Source organism: Poeciliopsis prolifica, unplaced genomic scaffold, assembly GCF_027474105.1.
Source record: "Poeciliopsis prolifica strain line A6 unplaced genomic scaffold, Auburn_PproV2 SCAFFOLD019, whole genome shotgun sequence".
Taxonomy (NCBI): Eukaryota; Metazoa; Chordata; class Actinopteri; order Cyprinodontiformes; family Poeciliidae; genus Poeciliopsis; species Poeciliopsis prolifica.
The window spans coordinates 8,167,876-8,181,911 of NW_026562394.1; the positions used below are offsets into that span (position 1 = coordinate 8,167,876).

A 14,036-nucleotide genomic window follows, 5' to 3' on the forward strand; every position below is an offset into this window, starting at 1 on the left:
ATCATTATGTAAAAGTAAAAAACAAAAAGAAAATCAAAAGATAAAGCTAAACAAATGAACCGTGGAGACGGAGGTTCAGAGGTCAGACTTTAGCAGAGCCAAAGCTGGATTTTCTGCTTTGATTTTTTTTTTTTTTTTGTAGTTTGCTGTTTTGGGTTTGTTTTTTTGTTTTTTGCAGTTTTTAAATAAGTCTGCTTTCTCCAGCATGAAGTCAAGGTTGTGACAGTAAACGGGTGCAAAACAGCTCCTTCTCCTCTGAGCCTCCGCGTAGCTTTGGGGACGCCTGAGAAGCAGCGGGTGGGCTGATCCCAGGGCCTGCGAAGGAAGATAAGGTTGGAGTAAATCAGAGATCATTTAGTCACCAATAAGCCAACGCTGAGAGGACCTGATGGCTGACACGCGCTCGCTGAAACACGGTCAGCAGCATTGTGGCCAAGCTGACGATACGAAACGGACGTTCGACTGACACCAGCTTCGTGTGTATTCCTGTAGTGGAGATAAATGTATCATTCTGCCTTCAGTTAGAATAGTAATAATCCGTTGGGATTAATGCTCCAGAAATGCTTTTGCAACACTTACCCGATCGGTTTGTCAAATTGACTCCCAAATCTGCTCCACTACCCACTTCCTCAGGTAGTGGAGGAAGATCTTCTTTCCTCCACTACCTGACCTCCTTTCTATGTGTGGGTAAAAATGATGGTTCTTTAACTTGCTTAGCGTCAGGCGGCTTCTATCGCCTCACCAAAAGTCATGGATTAATAATCTGAATTCCTAGAGAGACTGATCCCTTAGTTGAGTCTGAATGTCCCACAGGTTGTGTTTTTTTTTTTTTTTGTTAACCTAGAGCCTTTCTCCTCCCAACTAATGTTAATTTTTCCAACTACAATAAAATTTGCACGTCAATAAACGGCACACGCAGCTGAGCAGGCCAGTTTCAGTTCAGTGTACATCTCCTAGATCCAGGAGGGACCCGGGCGGTTCGGACCCGGGCGGTTCGGACCCGGGCGGTTCGGACCCGGGCGGTTCGGACCCGGGTGGTTCGGACCCGGGCGGTTCGGACCCGGGCGGTTCGGACCCGGGCGGTTCGGCCGTGTCGACACCCAGCTGCAGCTTTCTGGGGGTTGGGAGCAGGGAGTGGAAATGACTGACGGCCCAGATAAGGTCTATCTGGAGAGGCAGCCTTGGGTTGGGAAATTGTCGCTCCGCCGGGTCTCAAGAGGAGCTGGGAAAACGTCTCAAATGGCAAATCTATGAACGACTGAACACAGACCAGACATGATCCCCGAGGAACCGGAGATTTCTTCCCGCAAAGGAGCTCGTCGCACTGCCGTCGCAAACACCGCAAATTTATGGGCATTTTGTAGGTGGAAATACAAAGTAGAGCGAAATGGAGGATTGGGGTGAGGGGAAGGTTTTTGGTTCTCAAAACTAAAACTCTGAAAATTCATTGTATTTTTTTTTTTTTTGCTGTTCCCTAACAAACCTCTCCAGAGAAGAGCTGGATTGTGTTGCAGTTTGTTCAAGATGTCAGATTAAAGGGGATGAAAACTAATTTTATAGAAAAGTGAAGTTAGAAAGCTCCTGAAAGAAAAGAGCTCTCTAAATAGATGGAGCTAAATATGGCTTCCAAACGCAACTAAATTCGAAAGCCATGTATCATTTTGCTTCTACCTCCAAATTGTTTTGATCCAGCCGGATTCATTAATGATTTTGGTTGGTGTTGTAAAATGTAAACGTTCAAAAATGACTAAATAAAGCTTGTTATTTTTGGTATGAGTTATTAGACCCAGCAAAATGTGCGACTATAAAAGACAGAACTACGACGATTTGCTTCAATCAAAGATATTTTTATGACTTTATTTTCCATCTTTCTCTTCCAGCTCTGAAAGCGCGGCAATAGTGTTTTCAGACAGATGCGACACCACGACCTTTTAATTAAACCTCAAAATGTAGTTCTGTGCCAACCAGAAGGTCAATCAACCTGCAGTCGTGAACGCCGCCCCAGTTCTCATTTATCAAATGCCGTCTCCTCATTCATGTATCGCAGAAAAAATGAATGGCCGGATTCTTGCAAGCTTTTCACGTGTTGTGAAACCCAAACTCTGGGTTCGGAAAGCGAGTAATAAGAAGGAAAAAAAAAAAAAAGATATGAAAGAGTCGCCAGGAGAAGTGAGAATAAGTAGAAAAAATAAAAATGATTGCAGAAGCAGCACAGAAGGAAAAAAGAAAAGAAAAAAAAGCGCACGGAATAGATCGTGAAGCAGAAATACACACAACTAAACAGTTTTTCCTGTTAACCATTGCAAAACAGCTGAAAGATCTAGAGTAATGTGTTGCCCAATAAAGCTGCTCTGGGTTATTTCTGTTAAGCTGAGAACGAGGCCAGTTTTCTTCACGCTGCATATTAAGATGACCCAGATTAGATTGCAAACTGTCAGAGGAAGAAGAAGAAGAAGAAAAAAAAACTGCCATCACTGTGACACACAGAAGTTTGAACTCTGATTAGTGGAGGATGCAAGAAGCATGCTTTTCTTTTTAATTCTGTCATTTTATACGTAAAACTAGTCGACGAGAGCAAAGGGATCGATCTTATTGCAGCGGCGTTTTCATGCGTAGGCTCTGAATCGGTGGCTTGCTGTCGTGACATTAACGCAGCTCGCTGAGAAAAAGAAACAGAGCTTTCTCTGGTGAAATGTGACTGAAGCAGAGCCACAGTAAGAATGGACTGGTGTGAGACGCTCACAGCCAGAATCAGAAACGACCCGGCTTCACCGTTTGCTAAAATCTTAAACTGTAAGATCAACCTGATCCATTTTCTTTCATTTAAAACCGCAGACCAACAGTCCATATCCGCTGTTATCTGCTATTTTGATTTGTAATACAGAGACGTCAGACAAACGTCAACAAATCAATTGTGGTTTTCATTGAGCTACATGGCAAGCTAACGTTAGCTGTTTAATTATTCAATCCATCTGTTTTGGTAGTCAGTTAGCTCTACTGGTGCTAAAATAATTATGTCTATTTTAATATTACAGCTGTAGTATTATAACCATAGACAACACTTATTGTTATTTTTGATTTAGCATAGAATAAAAACCTGATAATAAAAGTGCTAATAAGAACCTGCTGCACAGGATATTATCCCAAATTCTGCTCTTTTAGGAAATGAATGAGAGTCAAAAGCTTCTGTTACTCAGGCTACCTGCTCAGGTAGATCCCGCAGGTGGCTGCTCCACGGACACACAGCTTAAAAGCTGCGTTTCAAGCCGATTTGCTCCTTCGGTCCACACTTTTACGGAAACAGGAATACTTCCAACCACCTGCGGGGTTTCTTGTAAGAGCTGGAAAAGCCTTTCTTCAGCAGCGAACTAACACGCAGGACCACAGTGTGGTCACCCTCATTCTTTCAGAGAAATCTGACTCCAAAGGTCTTTTAAACAGCAGCAACGCAGCGGGAAAAATGTAGCAGGGTTTGAACTCTTTTTGTAAATGTCACCAGCTAGTACGTACTCAGATGATCAAACAGTGCTGAAGGAAGGCCGCAGTTTCAGTCAATCTTGTTAAAATGGCCGCTGAGAAGCCAAAGGGACTCACTGGGGTCAAGCCTGGTTAACAAAACAAAACAAAAACAAAAAAACAACACAACTGCACTTAAAAAAAAATTCACATTTTTGAGTCCGGTTGGAACATGTGGCCCTTCAGTCCCTTCAGAAAGGGAGGGACATATTTTATAAGTTCTGTGTGAAGACTGTCTCATCAGCAAAAGAAAGCTCTGTGCATTTATTCTTTGGAAACAAATATGACAAATTACCAACATGAAAACACTGAACAACTCAGAGCAAAGAGCGCTGCTCTAATGAAAAGCTCTTTTTCAAGTGAACAGGAAACGCTGCGGCAGCCCGGACTGCAGCAGCCCGGACTGCAGCAGCCCGGACTGCAGCAGCCCGGACTGCAGCAGCCCGGACTGCAGCAGCCCGGACTGCAGCAGCCCGGACTGCAGCAGCCCGGACTGCAGCAGCCCGGACTGCAGCAGCCCGGACTGCAGCATCGCGCTCCTCAGACGTCCCGCCGGGTCTCATGACCCGTCGGCGGGTCACGCAATATTAAATGTGCGCGGTGGCACGGATAGTCACAGACTTGCACTTTTAACGTTAACGGACAGCGGAGACTCTCACATCTCCACCTGTGAGGAGAGAGAGAGCCGCAGCGCGCTGTAATCCGTTTCCACTTTGTTAGGAAACGACTGCAAAACTTTCAGGCTGAGGATCAAGACCTGAGCGACAAACCAAACAAGAGGGGGCAGGGGAGAAAGCGACTTCTATTATTATTTAATTTAGGATGACTTAAAAAAAAGAAAAAAAGTGGAATGATCTAGAGATGGCAGTTTTCTTAGCCCCTGTTAGATTGAAAAAAAAAAAAAAAACGTCGTCTGCAAAGAGAGGGCCGGAAGAGCAGAAAGAGAGCGCCTCTGACTGTTAAACCTCTTCCTGTGGTTGCATCACGTGGCGGTGGAGGGTTCAAAAGGAGGGAGCTTCTTCTTCTTCATCCACTCCTTGGACAGACAAGAAGACACCTGCGAGGTCGGCGGCGCGGGGGCAGCCGTCGGTTTGAGCGCAGACCGACAAAACTACCAAAAAAGCAGGGTGAGGTGAAGTATGAGGGATGACGCTATTTTTCCATTTATTAATTTTATTCTGACTAATGGACAGCGGAGACTCTGTCTCCGCTGCCAGCCTTATCTGTCAACTGTTTTTTTTTTTTTTTGCTTAAAGTGTTTTGTATTTCTTTTTATAAATGATTCTGATTTGTCTTAAAGTTAATTTTGTTTTTTTTTACTTAAAGCATTGAAGACGGAAACGGTTTGCTTTGGTACATTTGTATTTCCCAGCTAAATGTGTCGACATGATCTATGAAGTTAGCTTCCTTTCAAGCCATTGAGCTGATATTTTGAGCATGTTTTAACCCCAACTTTAACTTCTAAGCGTAGCGACTGGCTCAGACAGAAAAGCTTACTCATGCCTTACAAAATGGCTTCCTCGAGATAGCGCTTCCTCTGATGGCTTCTTCTGATATTTGCTTTATAACGGCTGTAAATCAGAGAAACGCCGGGCGGGGTTTTTTAGAGGCTGATTACTTTTTTTTTTTAACCACGTTCTCTCTGCCTTCTCTGCAGTTTGAGGCGTTTTGCAGCCTCATTTGCATTCGAACCAGCTATCTGTAGCTGTAGGCGACGCATGCGAACGTTTTGAAACAAATCAGGAAGTGAGCGCCTTCTGGTTTCGCACCGAGGCAGTTGAGCCGTAAGGTTTCAGGCTGGCAGACTTCAGAAGTTGGGGGAGGGAGGTCGGTCGGTTTGCAGCTGCGTGAGCGGCTACAGGTGCAGAAGAAGAAGAAGAAGAGGAGGAAGTGGGAAGTGGAAATGGACCGAAAACCGGAGAGGAGCGCTTGGATGTACAGTGCAGTCATCCATAAAGTAGAAAGCACTACTAAACTCCTCGCCAAAGTGTAGTGTTTCCTACTTTATGGATGAGTGTACTGTTGGCTTCAGGGAGAGCCGAGGGGCCGCCGGTGTCACGCAGGAAGTCGGCGAAAGAAAAGAGGAAGCTGCTTCGTCTCGCGGGGGCCACACGTTACCCAGAGTGTCGCGGCAAGTCGGTTCACATGGGCAGAGTGTGGCGCCGAGCGGAGCGAGCTCCTCTTTGTTCCCTCCATTGTCACCTGTTTGGAAACAAAGCATGTAAATGATACACTGATAATGGTAAATGATACGCAATCTGTACGCTGCAAAATAATAAAGATGATCTAAAAAATAAGTCCTGTGTTACGTGTTTTTTTTTTTTTTTGTGATTTTCAAACAACACTGGCGTTTAGTTTTTTTTCTGTGAAAATATACATATTTTATTTCAGTAAAAAAAAAAAGATCCATATCGAAATAATTCACCACATTTTCAAGTCAAGAAGTCCTCATTGTACTAGTTTTAGGTAATAGTCTGCCAACGACACTGCTTAGACATGCAAAAATAACAAAAAAGAAAAAATAAAGAGCAGAATAAAATCTGAAAAACTCTCAAAATAAATACAGATAAGCTTCCAGAAAGTGTAGTAAAAAGAATAATAATAATAATTGTAGTAATATATAAAAAGGTTCATCTTACAGTGGTTTCAAACAATGAAGACAAGGAGAGACAAAGATTTTCTGCGACGTATGAAAATAATGAAATTATAACGCGTATCCCACCGGTTCGTTACAGTATATACACACACAGCTTCGTTCCCGCTGAGGCGTCGACGCAGTAGACGTGTCTGCCTAAAACTGAAATGTGAGAGCAATGAAAATAAGGCCGAACATGGGTAGAACATGCATGCGAACATCCTGTAAACAACATATTAAGACTAAACAAGGTCTTTGTGTAAGGCTAGAAATGATCATCTGAGCTAAAAAATAAAAATAAATAAATAAAAAATCAAAACCAAACAGAAAACTTTATCTACATGGGTCTCAGTCGGAGCCAGTCAGCAGAGGGGCCTCTCGTGTTGCTGGGCAGCAGACGAGAGGACCGGACTGGTGCGTTAAAGGCCGTTTAACACATTACAACTATCCGCTGTACATTTCGGCAACTTTCGGGAGCGTCCAACCCCTTGTTAAAACACAAAAGTAGAAGAAGAAGAAGAAAGAAAAAAAACACAAAACAACAAAAAGTATTTAGTACTGCCTCTGGCTTGCATCTATCCCGGCTATTCAACATCTAACGTGTCTTTGACGAACCGCTTTCTGGTTTTGCTCTTGGCATCGTCGTGCTCCCTTTACGAAACCAGGAGAGATTGAAACATTCACAGAGCGAACCCTAAACAGAAAACAAACAAACAAACAAAAAACAGCCTAGTGAATCATACTGCTGGGAATATTCCGTGTCTCTTGTAAAAAAGCGAAGCACCTAACGTTTTGGCATATTCTGCAGCTTCACGACAGCCAGAATGAACAGGTGCCTCAGCACCGAAAGGAACCCAGCGATGAAAAACCTGAGGAGCCGCCTGGCAGCCCTGCGCAGCAGAGACAGAGGGGAGAAAATCAGAGTGAGCGTCACAAGTGGGGGGGAAAAAGTCAAAAAAGAAATAAAAAAACGGGCCTGCTCTGCACACCTGCGCTCAAAATAAACACTTCAATTACAGCTTTACTTTAACGAAGCTGCAATAAGCCCTACACAAACAACACAACACGGTTCTAACTCTCTAACACGGCATTATGTATTGCTAAAGTCAAGCTGGTCAGCATTGCTAACCATGCTGCATATGCTAATCACCAACATTTACGTTGTAACACTGCAAGCCGGAGGCGACAGCAGAAACTTATTGCGGAGCCCATCACGGTACAGAGACACCACAAGACTTCAGTGCAAACGCTCTGCTTCAAAGCAGATCCAGGAAGTGATGTTCCTGCTACAGCTAACATTTAAGAAAAACAAAACAAAAAAAGCATGCTACATTCAAATTAGAATAAACCTCTTAACATCTGACGACAAATGACATTCTGTCCTTTGCTGTGTGGAGAAGGGTTGAACTGTAACAACGAAGTGTGGGTAGAGTGTAAAACTGAGATGCTAAGCAAATAGGATGACGGATGAGTCGGTGTGAGTTAGTGGATTGAAGGTAGAGGAAGCGTCAGCAGTAGCTCTGGTTTCCTCCGCATCCGCTACACTGTGATGGAAGAGAGAACTTGGTTCATCTTTCTCTAGAAGTTGGTTCTATCACCTTCTCTCTCAGTTCATTTAAAGAACAACTGGAGATTTTAGTGGAAACCGAATGCTAGTCTTCAGTAATAATCAACAGACGCTTGATGTCTGGACACTGCAGATCTGCCCATTTCTCTCTAACACACCCTAAACATTCAGGCCATCCGGATTTTTTTTTTTGCGAGTGAGAAAGGCATTTTTTTCTCTGTCTCTCTAAAAAATTTGATCTATTTTATTGCAGTGACCTCACAATGAAAAGTTTTAAATTGAGTAAATACCAACTGATTGTTTTTTTGTGAACGTCCCGCCATCACAAACGCATGCAGGGTGAGTGAGGTAAGCTGCCAGATGCCCGGGCATCATAAACTATTTGAGATTCATTTATTTAAAAATCTGGTGATAACACACGGGAAACACAGAGGTAAAGTACTCAGATTAAAACTTGGATCTCCATATTTTTTTCGTATGTGTGAGAGAATGTGCCACTGCAATAAAGGCTTAATTTGTTTTAGGACTTTTTGTACCTGCAAGGCCTGAATGTCCGTCTACGTCTGTAACCTACGCTCACATAGACAGAACCTAGAGGCTGATGATGAACCGAGCTCCAACTGAAACTAAATAACGATTTTATCTTGTGGGACTCGGCCAAGCTGACCCAATAATCCCCATATTGGCTACTAACATCGATTCCAGGGAAATGAATGAAATGGTGACATGCTTTCACATTCATTCAACCTCGGCAATCAGAAGAGCCCAGCTGCCTATGACAGCTCTCGGCTCACCGGTCAGCTTCACGCGCAGTGCTAACAGTTACAATAAATACGATTTTGTACTAAGTAACGTAAGAGGAGAACAGATATAATATAACTCCGTCCAATCAGGATGGATAGTGCATTTTTAAAACAGCCGCAACAGAAAAATAAAGAGCAAAACTGCTGCTTCTTTCTGTCGGCTTCGGATAAATACGGTGGCACCAGCGGATGAGCGCTAAAGCTAACGCCAACCCGGCCGTTGGCAGTCCGGGTGGCGTCTGGTCTTCTAATCGACACTGCTCAGCATTAAATAGGTCTAAATCATTGCTACGTGTTGGTATGTTATTGCTGCGTCGTTTCACTGCGACAAGTTGACAAAGCGCAAGAATTTAGAATAAATACTTGTGGATCAGCTCAACATGCACGCGCACATGCTGCAAGCGGATGTTCTGCACTGCCGAGTCCTCTATGTTCACTCGCTGGTCTAAGGCAAAAGTTTCATTACTGACGGTTAACGCATCAGTTAGTTGCAAACAGCATTGATTACATGAGACTTGACAGTACAGACAGAGAAAAGTGCTTTAAACGTGATACGAGTGTTCCGAGTCTCATTCTTTCTTGCTGGATCCCAGCTTCTTGAACAGTTTCTTGCCTTTGGAGAAAAAGCCTCTCTTCTTCTTGGCCTGCACGGCCGACGCTGAGGGAGCTGGGGTGTCCGGAGGAGAGGAGCGGACCTCCGCTGCAGCTGGACCGGGAGCAGGGGTCAGGTCGGGGGTCGGACTTGCGGCGGCGGCTTCCAGCTGCGGCTGCAGGTCCGACGGCTCCTTCCTGTTCGGGTTTGAAGGCTCAGCTGGGGGACGCAAAGCCTCTTTTGGCGCAGAGGGGACTGAATCTTGCGGCTCTGAAGAGGAGGTGCAAGGATCCTAGCAGAGATAAAGCCAAGCTTTAGATGATGAGATGGAGATTGTAAACCGTCTTTTTTACTGTTTGTACTGTACGTCTGGAGGGAGTAAGGTTCAAAAGGAAGACTGTAAAAGGAAAGGCTTTCAAGTGTTTTTGAACAAGGCAGGGATAGACAAACACAGGTAGATATAGATGTGAAGCGAGGCAGAAATAGATAGCAAGGTAAACACAGATAGAGAGAAATAGAGAAAGATGAGAGACAGAGGAGAGATATTTGTAGAGATAGAGGAGGAGACACTTTGTCTATCCCGGGGGTAATTTGCGGAGGTGGAGGATGGGAGGAACTACAGAGGAGGTGCCGACCAACTGAAGACACTTACGATCAAGTCTCAAAGTGTACAGATCGTTTTTGCTTCTGCAAGAGGCCATGCAGGACAGAGGAGACGCAACAGGCAAAAATCAGACAGAGCAGAAAACAAAAGCACAAAGTAATCGTGCACTTTCCCAGCATCAATAAGAGTCGGCGGCTTTTCACGTTACCGATTTGAAAAGATGGCAATGAAAATGAAATCTTTGCTAATGTACGAATGGACTGAGGTACCTGTAATTCCTTCCTGTGTTCTGGTGCCGGTTGGGCACTGATCGGTTCTGGAGGAGGAGGTTCTTCTGGGAAGGCCTGCAGGAAGTTGGAGGGCACCAAGCCTCTGTGTCCGTTCAACTCTCCCTGAAAGATTCGATGACAGATTCTGTTAAAAAGCCAGACTTCACTTTTTTTTTTAACTGTTCATTCTTATGACGCCGTCAAAGAAAAGTACCTACATAGACCAACTGTAAGTTAATTTAACTATAAAATTGTCTTATTTATAATTATTACAGCTGGAGTGGAACTGTTGCACATTTTCTTTTGCACAAATGCTTACACAATCCTCTTCGCTGTTGTACAACTTCCTTCCTTTTGCATTTTTTTTTTAATTTACAACAACAGGCTCCAGAGGAGCTGAAGTTGACAAGTTAGCCAGAGACGCCTCCCAAAGTTGGGAGTTTTGAAACTTACGTAGAAGAAACCGTCTTCGTCCATGTCACCAAACACGTGTATGATGTCTCCTGCGCTGAAAGTCAGCTCAGCCTGAACGGAGATTTCACAGAGAGGGTTCGCCGTTACTGAACATTTTAGACGCGTGGCACGGAAAGCAGCTGTTCACGTGCAGGTCGAACCTCTATGTCGGTGTTCGGGGAGCTCTCTCGCGGATCGTAGTCAAAGATGGCGACCATCCTTCGAGCCCCGGAGGCCGGTTTCCCTGCGGCTCCTGGAGCAGCGCTGTGGCTGGGATCTGTGGGCCACACGGTTCAATCAGAGCCGTTATCAGAGAGAATCAGGCAAAGTGTTTGTCGGCCCGCAAACACGCGGCTCTGTTTGTTCGTGTCGGACTCTCAGCGTCATGCTGCGCTGAGGAAAACTCACTCCACTGCACAATTCACACCAGGAAGAAACAACAAATTAGTAATCGGTGTTAGAATTTTCTACTTCTACGACAAAGTCAAATCGAACATTTGTCAGGCGATGAATGTGGACACAAGCAGAAACGGTTGCATGCCACTTAATCTGGGAAATTAAAGGAAGGGATAGGAAGAATTAGTTTACTTTAAGAACCAGGTGGTTTGTGGAGGGCAGAGGTCATTGGGTGAGCGGTGCAGTAAACCCTGCTCAGGTCTTCACCAACGTTTTACCAACTCACATTTAAGACTTTTTAAAGACCATTTTGAGAACTTTATAGAAAGTGAAATTTCTGTGATCTTCTGTGGCAGCAGATTTGGACTTCTCATACAACCTTAACTCCGATAGGGCCAAGCTTTGCTGCACAGAATGCATGTGGCATTATGTGGGTTGGCAACAGAATCGAGTCGGTCTTTGGGTTATTTCTCCATCAGCCTTGCACTTCTCAAGACTGACATGGCGAAGGCGAACTTCGTCCAGCCAACTGCTGACAGATTCGCATGATAGACGCAAAAGAGCTAGCTAGCTAGCAAGCATTAGCGGACTTAACACCCCGGGGACACAGAATCCAGTGAGCAATGACGTCTTCACACAACTCAAACCTTTGTCCGTTACGAAAGAAAGTCTCGATAGAAAAAAAAATCTATATAACCACGACAAAATTAAAGTCGTGATTAACTTACATTTTTAAGTCTGTTCAAGACCTTTATTTCAGATTTATAAATTTAAAACTTTTTAAGGACACTTGGACACTGTGATTACCAGACTAATTAACCTACCCCTCCTTCTGGAGGAAGCCAGAGTACCCAGAGAGAACCCAGGCAGGCAAACTCCACGCAGAGAAACACCCCAGGCTACTAACTGCTTCACCGTGCAGCCCTAGTTGATCATCTTACTGCTAAGATTGCTTTCAGAAGCTGAAAACTGCTGTTTGCTAAACATGCTTTGTATTTTGTGAATGTCACAATCAGGCAACCTATAATAAAAATGGGCGAATCTGAGCGTTGCAGTTTAAGCTGCTAAAATAGTGGCATTACACTAAGCAGAAAATGTTAAAAAACAAACAATCGCAGGTAAAGCATGCAGCGCGCGCTGAAACGCCGTCTCACCATGCAGGCACACCGGAGCTGACGACAAACCTTGACTGGAGGAGTCTATGCTCTCCTCCCAGAGCGCTGCAGACTCCACTGGAAAAACATGAGGCGAGGGGGAGAAAACATAAGCAACACTACTCAATCATTTTGAGGGACTGAGTGAGATTGGTGCAGTTTGAAGTCACACCAGCTTCACACAGAGAGTTAAAGGACACAAGCAGCCAAATGCTTGGTTGAATGCTATTAACTTCTCTTTAGTTCTGGTTCAGTCATGGATTGTTATGAGACAGTCTGACACTAAAAGGTGCAAAAACTGCAAAGTGGAAGGAAAAGGATATTTGAAGATGATTTTCATATTCTTTTACAATATCAGAAAATTGTGGAAGGTATTTATATACAGATCCTCTGAGTGAATTTCACAGGATTTCCCGTATTTACAGCTGCAGGTCTTTGGGTTATTTCTCCATCAGCCTTGCACTTCTCAAGACTGACATTTTTCCCCCATTCTTCCTTCAAAGTCGTTCAAGTTCTCTCTGTTTGGATGGAGTGGAAGCAGCAGGGCTCACCATGGATTCTCTATTGGATTTAGGTCTGGACTTTGAATATGCCATTCAGTCCATCACTGGCTTCCTGCTGCTCAGACAACAGACTGTAAAAGACCGTTGACAGTTTATAAATCACTGAACGGTTTAGTTCTGAAACACACTAAAGATCTGCTGCCGTTGTAGCAACAGAACCGTACAACCAGAACCATTCAGACCACTCAGGTCTTCTGGTTTGGCTCTGGATTGCCAAAACCAAACATGGAGAAGTAGAATTCAGCTTCTATGCAGCACCAATCTGGAACAAACCTCTAGAAAACGGTAAAGCTGCTGAACCACTAAGTTCCTTTTGACTTACAATAACTTACAATAACTAGATAATTGATTTATACACTTGATGTATAGTTTCTGATGTTCTTGCTTAAGGAATTTGACAAATTAATCCTTATTGCTGTTCATTAATCGGTTGCTGCATGATGTTTTTTGTTACGATATAAAGAACTTTGAAGTGCTGACATGTTCTAAACAAATAAACGTGAATTGCTGCGCCTAGAATAGCATCTCCACTTCATGATGATGCCACCTCAGTTGCTCATGGAGAGAAACTACTTTTGTGTTGGTCCATCACATAAAATCCCGACAGAAGTTCGATGCAGCCGTGACAGGCAGCCAGTGCGTACACTTTTATATCACGTGGCATATGGCGTGATGGAATCGTGTCGCGCTACATGCTACGTTGTCTGTGTGAAGCTGGCCACAAAAGATGTGAGAGTGTGTCGACACAAAGTTACGGGTGGAGATCACAGAGCACAAATGTTTCAATCGGTGATAATGACATTGATTTACAGCAGAGGAGCAGGACAAATGAAATGTTCTGGGGACTTATTGGTTAATCAGCAACAGCATGTGACATCCTGTGTCAGTCGTATCACATGACTGAGAAAAGAAATCAGGGGAAGAATAATAATATATGCCCTAAATGTTGGGAAGATGCATAAATTTTATGGCCATTTTAGCCGTTTCTCTTCTTTTTTTAAATCCCTTGCAGTGGCTGAGTGAATCAGCCACTGAAGGAAATGAGACAAATGTGAAGAAGACAGAAAGAAGCAAACCAGAGAGAGAAGAAGAAAGGAGGGGTGGAAGCCGCAATCAGCAGCGAGACACACCTTTCTTGGATCGTCTCGGTTTCGGCGGTGGAACAGGGCGACGCGGAAGCTGTGCATATGTGCGAGTGCCTTAATGAAGTTTTAGAGGCCAGAAACAATAAAAGAAACGAAATGATAACAATAAATAAATAAGAAAGAAAAAAAAAAACACAGGAAAGACAGATGTTTTAGAAGAGCAGCCCAGACGAAGCTGACGATGAGGAGCCAGCGAAGAGCCACGTAGACTGTGACAAGCAGCAGAACACAGCAGTGAGAACAAGTGGAAGTGAAAAGGTTAAAAAAAAAACTATAATCTGCAAGTACGGCTCTGGGTAGAAAGCAGGAAACAGAAGCAAAGTGTTAGCTTGAGTTGTG

General features: G+C 44.0%; 1 protein-coding gene across 3 annotated transcripts in view; it reads right to left on the reverse strand.

The window, feature by feature from the left end:
- Window positions 1-5,878: 5,878 nt before the first annotated feature.
- LOC129368436 (peripheral-type benzodiazepine receptor-associated protein 1) overlaps window positions 5,879-14,036 on the reverse strand; it is a 59,700-nt gene continuing 51,542 nt past the window's right edge. Inside the window, exons 29-35 of one of the 3 annotated variants that reach the window (XM_055043401.1) lie at window positions 13,683-13,751; window positions 11,990-12,067; window positions 10,601-10,716; window positions 10,440-10,511; window positions 9,987-10,109; window positions 9,135-9,405; window positions 5,879-7,041 (exon numbers count right to left, since the gene is read on the reverse strand). In XM_055043401.1, coding sequence (XP_054899376.1) covers window positions 6,989-7,041; window positions 9,135-9,405; window positions 9,987-10,109; window positions 10,440-10,511; window positions 10,601-10,716; window positions 11,990-12,067; window positions 13,683-13,751 — 782 coding nt within the window. In that variant the 3' untranslated portion in view covers window positions 5,879-6,988. Of the gene's footprint in view, window positions 9,406-9,986; window positions 10,110-10,439; window positions 10,512-10,600; window positions 10,717-11,989; window positions 12,068-13,682; window positions 13,752-14,036 lie in introns of all 3 variants that reach the window. The other 2 variants (XM_055043403.1, XM_055043402.1) reach the window with 2 other exon arrangements.